This window comes from Limanda limanda, chromosome 2 (assembly GCF_963576545.1).
Source record: "Limanda limanda chromosome 2, fLimLim1.1, whole genome shotgun sequence".
In the NCBI taxonomy this organism is placed as follows: domain Eukaryota; kingdom Metazoa; phylum Chordata; class Actinopteri; order Pleuronectiformes; family Pleuronectidae; genus Limanda; species Limanda limanda.
This window is the reverse complement of record NC_083637.1, coordinates 25,419,007-25,429,551: the sequence shown is the minus strand read 5'-3', so window position 1 is coordinate 25,429,551 and position 10,545 is coordinate 25,419,007. Positions and strand designations below refer to the sequence as shown.

The window sequence follows — 10,545 nt, the reverse complement described above, 5'->3', positions numbered from 1 at the left end:
TTTAAATTCACATTTAGATTAAGATTTAACATTTTTTTTTATATATTTTTTATAAAAAGGTAAATATAAAAGGCATAAGCGAAAAGGGATCACTTTAAAAATACACACCTTTAAAAAAAAAGGTTTTGGTGGAAAGTTGCTGTGAAACTGACTCGGTCCAGTTCCTGTTTGGAACAAGTGGGATGTTCTCATCCAACTGTAGTTAATATCTATTCTTATAAGGAAAATGTGAAGGAGGCGCAATGACAAACGTCTCCACTGTGTCTCTCTGCTCTGGTGTTAAATAATCTGTTTGTTATTCAGTCCGCAACCAGGGGGACTTGTAGATCTGTGACGCCGCAAATTGCTTGTTGTTTTCATATCACTTAACACGAAACTTTGCCATGGTCCACTTGCTGCAGTTGTGTAATCCCCTCCACTGCCCGGTGCGCGCTCCGTGGCCCCGGCGCTGCGGCCTGTCGCTTGTGGTCCATCAGAGAGCCGCGCTGTGCCGGTCGGGGGCCGCGCTAACGAGCTCCTCCTCCTCATTTTGGGGGGGATTTAACCCCGGGGGCGCACTGACCACTGGACGCACCGACTGAGGCTCCGAAGGATTACAGCCATTACAAGCCGGAGCAGCCCCGAGTCCACCGAGCTGACGCCAGGGGACATCAGAGTTATGAGCTGTGTGAGGAGACGAGTGAGAACCAGTCCACACACAGAGCAGCGCAGAGAGGACTGTCCTGCGTGAGGGAGAATGTGACTGGACCTCTCCAGTGGAGCCAATTACGCACAGGGATGCGCTGAGCCAGTGGTGCGTTCATCACGGGAAAGAACCCACAAGAGGTGAGAAGCTTTTTTAATATAAAGATCAAATAAATTAGCATTAACTTCAAACTCTGTGGTGTTTAAATGATATCAAAGCCTGAAGTGAATGGGATCCAGACTAAGTTTAAGTGGCACATAAGGAACTCTGCTTTATTACCAAGACTGTTTTATAAATGAATTAATAGATGTTGGTATTGAGTTATCTCCCTTATGATTCAAATAGATATGAATTCCTTTCCACCATATGTTTTTATTATCATGAAAAACAAACAAGTTGTAGTGGATTTGTTTTGCATTGTATTTTCTTTTTTTATATTACGGGGAGCTCTGTTTGTTCAGGATTCACATCTTAAAACTTTCTATGCTTTTGTATAATTTGAACAAATGAAACCTTGAAAAACTTGAATGTGATATGAACAGTTGGAGCATCTCTGTTCCATGATCCGCTCTGGTCTCACTGCAGATGTTTACCTACAGACGTGATGCTTTTCTTCCTCCTCTCAGCTCTTCTGACCCTGAGGACCCAGTGATCTCTCACCAATGACGGTCACCTACACGGCCAGAGTCGCCAACGCCCGCTTCTGTGGCTTCTCCAAGCTGCTGCTGGTGTGGAAGGGGAGCATCTACAAGGTGCTGTACAAAGAGTTCCTGGCTTTCTTTGCCATGTACACGGCCATTAGCGTCACTTACAGGTGAGACAGCAGCTTCAAGAAAAGACTGAGAAAATCTTTAAAAAATAATAATTTTACCTTTTATTTTTAGATTTGTCCTCTATGATGACCAAAAGAGGTACTTTGAGAAACTGGCGATTTACTGCAACCACTATGCCAGTCTCATCCCCATGTCCTTCGTACTAGGTAAGATTTCCTCATGTTCTTGTTACGTTGAGATTACAGTAGAGGGGACAGGGCCCGAGCCACAGTGTGTCCCAGGCTTCTCCCGTTTGTTTGTTTCTAAGATGGGTTTGATGAAGGAGAACCAGAAAATGATCATGACAGTTTATTATCTGTTTTCATGTCAGGGATCCTCATCTATAGACCTCCAGCCCTCTGTTCTATAGGTTTATAGGTTTGCATTGGACACATAGATATTAATATGTAGCCGACTGAGATGAAACCATTGATTAAATTACACATTTTGTATTTAACTAATTGCAGAAAGCATTTATGTTGATACAGATTTTTTGGGAGAGATCAAATATTCTATTAGAACATAAAATGTGACTTTTCTCTTTTGACTATACATTATGATATCAACCTGCTTTTACAGACTCCAATGTGCATTTTACTAAAACATATGCACTTACAACTTTATTGAGTTGATATTTTGTCCCATATGTTTCCTTTCTTCTTTATTCATATATGTACACTAAACCTTGCATACACAGAAATCTGACAGTTTTGGTCTCTGATGCATTTGCTCCACAGTATTATGTTGTGTAACAGTAAAAACATTTTTATTGTTGTTGGGGCAACAGCTGATGAGCCTCAGAGTTTACAAAGGAAACCCAGACAGCATCATTTAATAATAAGAATTTGAATGGAATTTTTATTTATTTAACTAATTGTGGAAATTGGGGAGTAGTGCCAGTAAATTTGATAAAGCAAAAAAATCAGTTAAAATACGGTGGGAAACATTTTTATGAATACACAGCATGATAAGAATTGGTTCTTACAGACTCCTAAGTGCATTTTACCACAGTGTGCACTGTTCATTTATTGATTTAACATTTTCTTCATATATCTATTTTTATTGTTTTTTTCAAGCATACATCATAAATCATACAAACACAGTATGTGATAGATCTAAATATCGGCTCTGGTTCTTAAAGACACAGTGAACATATGTTGATTTGGTATTTTTCCACATATTTATCATAATGAACTTATATCATCTTGTTAAAGCTTACATACATATGCAGTGTCTGATGAATCCAGATGATCCTATATTACTTTCATTGTAAAGTACGAGCTGGGCCTAATAGAGTAAGTTATGTAACAATAAAGCTTTACATTTAGTTGGAGGGTCCTTTGACCTCAGTCGATGTGAACGGCCCCACAGTTCACTGGAGAGACAGATCTGAGCTCTGATCCACGTCTCCAGTGTAATCACCTGTGTATCCTCATTACTGCTGCTCCCAGGTTTCTACGTGACCCTGGTGGTGAACCGCTGGTGGAGCCAGTACACCAGCATCCCTCTCCCTGACCGGCTCATGTGCGTCCTGTCGGGGGGGCTCCAGGGCAGCGACGAGCGCGGCCGCCTGCTGAGACGCACCATGATGCGCTACGCCAGCCTGTCAGCCCTGCTCATCCTGCGCTCCGTCAGCACGGCCGTCTTCAAGCGTTTCCCCACCATGGACCATGTGGTGGAGGCCGGTGAGTCGGTGCCTCCAACTCCAACTGTGATTTAGCAGTGAGTTAAGTATGAGTACGTTCAATTATCCACAGCAGCTTTAAACCAATAGAACTTGGGATGATAATGGTCTGTATTTAAGACGACTCAAAGCTCTTTACAGAACACACACATTCATACAGTGCATATACACTCATCGACCAGTTTATTAGGTACACATGCTAGTACCGGGTTGGACCTCCTTTTGTTTTCAGACCTGCCTTAATTCTTCTTAGCATACATTCAACAAGGCCCGGCGTTTAAACAATGCTCAATTGGTACTTAGGGGCCCAAAGTGTGGCAAGAAAATATCCACCACACCAATACACCATCACCACCAGCCTGAACCATTGATACAAGGCAGGATGGATCCATGCTTTCAAGTTGTATACGCCAAATTCTGACCCTACCATCTGAATCAAACACTCATCAGACCAGGCAACGTTTTTCCAATCTTCTAATTGTCCAATTTTGGTGAGCCTGTGCGAATTGTAGCCTCAGTTTCCTGTTCTTGGCCGACAGGAGTGGCACCCGGTTCGACATGTTGTGCGTTCAGAGATGGTATTCTGCACACCTTGGTTGTAACGAGTGGTTATTTGAGTTACTGTTGCCTTTCTATCATCTCAAACCCCTCCCCATTCTCCTCTGACCTCTTACATCATCAAGGCATTTTCGTCCACACAACTGCCGCTCACTGGATATTTCTCTGTTATTTGGACCATTATTTCTAAACCCCTAGAGATGGTTGTGCGTGGAAATCCTAGTAGATCAGCAGTTTTTGAAATACAGAGACCAGCCTGTCTGGCGCCAACAACTATGCCACGTTCAAAGTCACTTAAATCCCAGTTCTTCCCCATTCTGATGCTCGGTTTGAACTTCAGCAAGTCTTCTTCACCACGTCTAAATGCATTGAGTTGCTGCCATGTGATTGGCTGATTAGCTATTGGTGTTAACAAGCAATTGAACAGGTGTGCCTAATAAGTGTCCGGCGAGTGTATGTGGAGCACTTTCTCTCACACACACCATTCACACACTGTTGGCTCTGGCATCAGGGTTCATTTAGGTTCAGTATCTGGCTCTAGGACACTTCTGCACGCACTGGGATTGAACCACCAACCTTCTGGGTAGTTGACGACCGGCTCTGTCTCACCAGTAACATCCGCTGCCAATCATATCAATCCAATGGACTTTTCCAATGCACATACCAGCCACAACGTGCCTATTTGACCTTTCACACGTACACGTCATGACTGTTGTGTGTTGTTTCTTCCTCTGTTCCTTGTCTACACCAAAGAGTGCAGGATACATCACAAGGACAAGGCACGTACTGAAACTCACAGATGATAACGGGAAGTTATCAAACACCCGTAACCAGATCACAAGACACGGTGTCCCCTCCTCTGTGTTTTATAAATTATACATGGTGCTAACTGATGTCATTTCTGCTGTCATTTCTTGACACATTGTAGAAGTTCTCACTCACTGTAACGCCTTGATTGGAAGTCTGACTCATAGAAAAGTTCAAACCACCACTTGTTGAATCCTCATCAGTCATTCCTCTCTCTCTGTGAGCATCATTTTATATTATGAATGTATCTGATGAATCTGAGGCATGAAGTGTTGTTTTCTGCTGTTTATTCAGGATTTATGACGAGAGGGGAGAGGAAGAAGTTCGAGGGTCTTCACTCGCCCTACAACAAATACTGGATCCCCTGCGTCTGGTTCACCAACCTGGCTGCTGTGGCCCGCTGTGAGGGCCGGGTCAAAGACGACCACACACTCAAACTGCTGCTGGAGGTGCACCACTACACACACTCACACACACACACACACACACACACACACAAACACACATGTGTGACTTCCTTGTTAACACGTTTTACTTCTTTTTCATCTTGAAGCTATCATGTGGATGTAATGAGCAATTTTATCATTTTATTATTTGTAACCTAATGTTTGAAGTAGAGGTGATTTATTTTCTTAAATTGATCTCAAATTAGGCATCATCATTGAAGTATATAGAAATAGAAACTGTATCGAAACTTTGCGGGGACCCTGGGAAGAGTAGCCACTCTTGCAACATAGTGGCTAACACCCCCACCCTCCTACACACACACACACCCACACACACACAGAAGGGACTGCAGTTTCCTGTGTTTTAATATGAGATGTATATTCACAGAGACAGAGAGTTTAGATCTCACAAAGATTCTGTGTTTGTGTCAACAGGAGCTGAATGGGTTCAGAGGGAAGTGCAGTATGTTGTTTCATTATGACATGATCAGTGTCCCCCTGGTCTACACTCAGGTAGGTGCTATGTATGTGGTTCTCATGCACACATACACACCACGTATTTGAATCAATGAAAAGGACTTTTCGGTGGTTTCTTAAAGCTCTGCTCCTCCACTCATGTTTTATTTACAGAGCCTGAAACAGTGTGAGGTTACTCGTTGCATTACGCAAACTCAGACCGCAGCTTGTTGTGTGTGAGAAATATGAAATGAAAGTAAAAACGTATTATTGGAATCTAAAGGCAAATTAAATTAAATTAAATTATCCATTAATCTGTCCCTCAGGTGGTCACTTTAGCCGTGTACAGTTTTTTCCTGGTGTGTCTGATTGGTCGTCAGTTCTTGGACCCGAGTCAAGGTTACCCAGGTCACGACCTCGACCTCTACGTGCCCATCTTCACCCTGCTTCAGTTCTTCTTCTATGCAGGGTGGCTTAAGGTCAGATAAAGGGGTCACATACCATTTGGTCACGTTTGATACTCGACAGCGATGTTTGCTTTTAACAACCAGGGACCATTTCTAATCGTTTGTTACTCTTTCTCTGTGCTGAAGGTGGCGGAGCAGCTCATCAACCCCTTTGGAGAAGATGATGATGACTTTGAGACTAACTGGCTGATAGACAGAAATTTCCAGGTTTCTTAATAATGTTTTTTTTGTTCTGAATTTGTTACCCTGCCCCAGGAAATTAAATTTAAGCCCAATAATGAGTAAGTACTGCCTGACCAATGTCTGCTGTTTCTACTCTACAGGTGTCCATGATGGCAGTGGATGAGATGTACGGAGATCTGCCCATGATGGAGAGAGACCGCTACTGGAATGACTCCAACCCCCGGCCCCCGTACACCGCCGCCACCCTCTTCGTCCTCCGCAAACCCTCCTTCCAAGGGTCCACTTTTGACATGGCGTGAGTTTTGGGGTTTTACACCTTCGCTCTATGTGTGACCGTGAATGTGACACTTTCAGTTTAAGTCGCCCAGCAGCGTGGGAAAGTCTCAGACAATGAAAATGAAAGCATTCATTCAGAAGTAGTGTGAAAAACGCCAAACGCAAGTTCTGTGAAGTCGTTGTATTTCAGGTAAATAAAGTACTGATGCGTTATCATCTCTGCACAGGGTCCCTAAGGAGGAGATGCACTTCCAGCCTCTGGAGGAAATTGCTGAGAACATGGAGGAGTCTAGCAATCGTCACCCCAACATGGCCCTGTTTAACCGCCTCCTGAACGCAGCTCCATCCCCCACCGGCCTCATGGGGGGGGCTCTTCGCCGCACCTCAGCCCAGCTCCAAAGGCTACGCCACTCCCCCAGCATTGACCAGTGCACCAGCGACGATGATGACGATGACAGTTGCAAGATAGGCAAAGGGGGGTCTCTGCCCTCAGGGCTGGGGCAGGAAAACCAGAGCACCGGGTCCAGTTTCACGGAGGAGAAGAACCTCAGAACACCTCTGCTGGAGATCGAGTTCGGGGCGGAGCAGGAGAGGCAAGGAGGGCAGCCCGCCTTCACTGACAGGAAGGAGGTGAGTGGAGCGGAGGGGAGGAATGATGAAGAGTGGCAGATGAGGGAGGAAGGAGGGGAAGAAGAAAGCACTACATGGGAGGCCCAAGCTCCTGTGTCAGTGTCACTGCTTCCTCCTCCCTCACAGCCGTCCATGGAGACGTCCACTCGACCGGCCTCCACCGTTCCCATCACCTGCCATCACACCTCCGCCTTCCTGTTCCACCCGACTGCTCACTCCAGTCTGGAGCACTGCAGCTCCCAGCCGGCCATCAACCACAACAGAGCTGTGCCCACAATTCCTAAACCCCCGTTTGCCGGGAAGAAAAAGTCCTTCCTCACTGTGCCCACTTACAACGAGCCTCAGCGCTTTCGCAGTGTGAGCATGGGCTCGGATCTCACTGGGTCTTAGGTTGACTGTTGAAGCTATGATTTTTAATTTCATTGCACGAGGGAGATCAGTTAAAACTATAAATTCCACTTCTACTTTGAGGCCGCTGCACCTTGGGGGCCATACAAGGAGCACTTTTTGGAAATTAGTGACACTCCCTGACATTGTCACATAAAGCATTAGCCCCTCATTGTTCTAAAATATCCCCCGACTTACTGAGATGTTTGAAAATATACTTTTTGAAATGTAGTCAATTTTCGCGACACATCATCTTGGACCTGAGAGGAATGTTTGGTATTTGGAGGAAGGGAAGGAACGGAAACTGGACACAATAAAGGACAATTGTTCATTTGACATGTTGCTTCATGGTAACTAGAACACTAGTCACAGGGTTTAGTTCTCATTATGAAAGTCTATGAAGCTGAAGGTGTCACCATGCAGCTTTCTTAGTAAATATGCTAGATGCTCTTTAAAATGATATGTTTTTCACATCTCCATTTATTGAACATACACATTTGACACTACTTAGCTATTTCTCACTACTGTCAGCCTGTGTGCTAGGCTACGTTATGCTCAGCTAAGAAAATCAAAGGTCCATTCTTCCATAGAGCAAAGTGTGTATGAAGAAAATTAATTTCTGGTTCTTAAGTTATGCGTATAAATGACCTGTTACTACTTAAGTCTGGACAAATTTTTTTCAGCAGTTTGGAGAAAATAGAATTAAAACTCTATTCACCCTGATCATTAAAAAACTGTAAATAAAGTGATTTTCATGGAGAAAGAAATAGTCATCGTTTGGCATTATTTCAACTGGAAAAATGTGTCTTATCCGCGAAAAACTAAATGTATGAATATGAAACAATCAGTAATGGAGCAGACAATCAAGCATTCGTTTATAGTTATGATATAGATGAAAACATGATCTTTTAATATTCAGTGTAGTACCAACATTGACCAGCTGGGGGTGGTAGCAGCATACATTAGTGAGAACCAAGGTCAAACAGGAAAAAAACCTTCTCTCCTTCTTCCATACTCTTGCTCTCCATCCTGCCCACCAGTGGGCTGATCTCCTCCGTCTCTCCCTGCACTTGAGGCCTCCTACCTGGGCTGCAGTCGGAGCGTCCTCCTGGTCAGGGTGGACTGTCTCTGCTGGGCCAGGAAAGACTGAGCTGGTCCTGGAGCTGGGGACTCCTCACACAGACTGTGTCGATGGAGAGTGGAGGACTGGAAGAGGCACAAACACCTTTCATATGTCATTGTAAACACTATTATACTCAAATGTAGGAATGTCAAAGGCCTATTGCCATTAATAAAATATACAACTGCTACTACTGTTGTTTTTTATTTAACATTTGAATCATGTGTAACACTCGCCTCAGAGCGATATCAATATACAGTATTGTTTATTGAGCTGAGAAGAAAACGATTCTTAACCAACACAAACAGCTTGTTTGTTTGGAGCCAGTGAGGGATGACATGAATCTCCTTTGTTTTGGTCTAAATAGCAGAGAAGCGAATAAGCTGTCATCATTCCCTTCGTGATCTGAAGTAGAATTATCAATGATCAATTATCATTGATGGTCAGAACACAACAAACTGGGAAGGAAAAAGAGCAAATTTACCAGAAACAAATCAGCACTTATCTTGAAGTGGGAAATTTGATGCACGTCTGTGTGTGAAGTTCAAAAGTGTTACTTATATTTCCTGACTACAAAGCCTCACTTTGCGTTATCACCAACACAGATGTTCTTTCAATCCCACAACCACTTCACAGCAGCGTGTGGTCCTGTTTGAACTGTTAGATTCACTATGATTCAGAATGTATATGTCCCTTTTAAATCACGACACCATCTTCAATGTACCTCTGAGAAACTGTAACCAAAATTGCTAGAAAGTATCCTGGGACACAGTTATCAGGATTTTGATTCCCTCATGTTCTCACCATGCTTCTCCAGGCCGTCAGGATCCGTCTCTCCTCTTGTTCCTGTCTCGACCTCGTATTATCTCCCCGAGAGTCCTGGGACATTTGAAAAGTCACAAAGTGTTGTTTTTTTTAACCAGCTCAGATTAGCACAGTGAAATCAGGATCAAAACAAACAAACTGTGCTTCAGCCTGAACGGACACACTCTCACCTGTGTGGCAGCTGTGGTGTCAAACTGTCTCACATCCTCGTTGGTGGTCATTATTACACAAATGTATCACAATACAGACAAATCCGACGGACTACGTGTGTGTGCCTGACGGACAGAAGCCCCCCTGACAGGACCCGTGTGTCCGTGGCCCAGTGAGGCTCCTGGCTGTGGTTTGCAGCAGAGGCCCTGGTTTTGTTGTGGGGGGCAGATAGAACAATATGGAGAGTCGCTGCAGGCTTAAGTGCTCTGGCTCCTCGCCACTGTCAGAGATGCCATCCTGCTGACTGCGGCACATTCACTGTTTGACAGTCAGTCACCGGGCTCTGGGATCAGTAAGGGACAACAACAACACAATACAACTACCTTGATAATAGACTTCATCGATGAAATGTGGAAGGGGAAAGTGAAATCGCTCCAAAGCACATTAGGGTTAGGAATCATGTTTGTTGCTTTGGTGAACAGCCAGATAAGTAATACAAATGAATTGAATACATTTCAATTACATTTTTATTTGCCAAATCACAACATGTATTATCTCAAGGCACTTTACAAAAAAGGGTTAAATTATTAGAGGGAAACACAACAGTTCTCCAGAAACAGACTCAGTGTGGGCGAATCTAGATCAACTTGTTGGGTTGAGCAGAGAAAAATGAAGGAGAGGTTGAGTTGAAAAGAGAGGAGAGACACCAGGAACAGTCGCGTACCTGTCATATTTATCGTTATTATTATTGATAATAACAATCAATATGGTTAATATTATTTAGAGATACCTGCAGAATGAGAGAGAGAGAGAAAGCGAGAGAGAGAGCGAGAGAGCGAGAGAGAGAGAGAGAGAGAGAGAGAGAGAGAGAGAGAGAGAGAGAGAGAGAGAGAGAGAAACTATGGGGGAGGGGGGCACAGAGGGAGAGAGAGAGAAGTGCTCAGTGCATGATGGGAGTTCCCCCAGCAGTCTAGACCTATAGCAGCATAACTTTGAGAAGGTTCACGGCTCAGCTGATCCAGCCTGAACTAGGAGCATTATCAAAAAGCAACGTTTTAA

The 10,545-nt window shown here is 43.9% G+C and overlaps 1 protein-coding gene across 1 annotated transcript; it reads left to right on the top strand.

The window, feature by feature from the left end:
- Window positions 1-1,347: 1,347 nt before the first annotated feature.
- On the top strand, window positions 1,348-7,394 carry LOC133019062 (bestrophin-2-like). Its single transcript, XM_061085416.1, has 9 exons — window positions 1,348-1,499; window positions 1,570-1,664; window positions 2,949-3,182; window positions 4,841-4,995; window positions 5,428-5,505; window positions 5,775-5,927; window positions 6,042-6,122; window positions 6,239-6,393; window positions 6,602-7,394. Exons 1-9 carry the CDS (start codon window positions 1,348-1,350, stop codon window positions 7,392-7,394), a joined length of 1,896 nt encoding a protein of 631 aa, XP_060941399.1.
- Window positions 7,395-10,545: the final 3,151 nt, after the last annotated feature.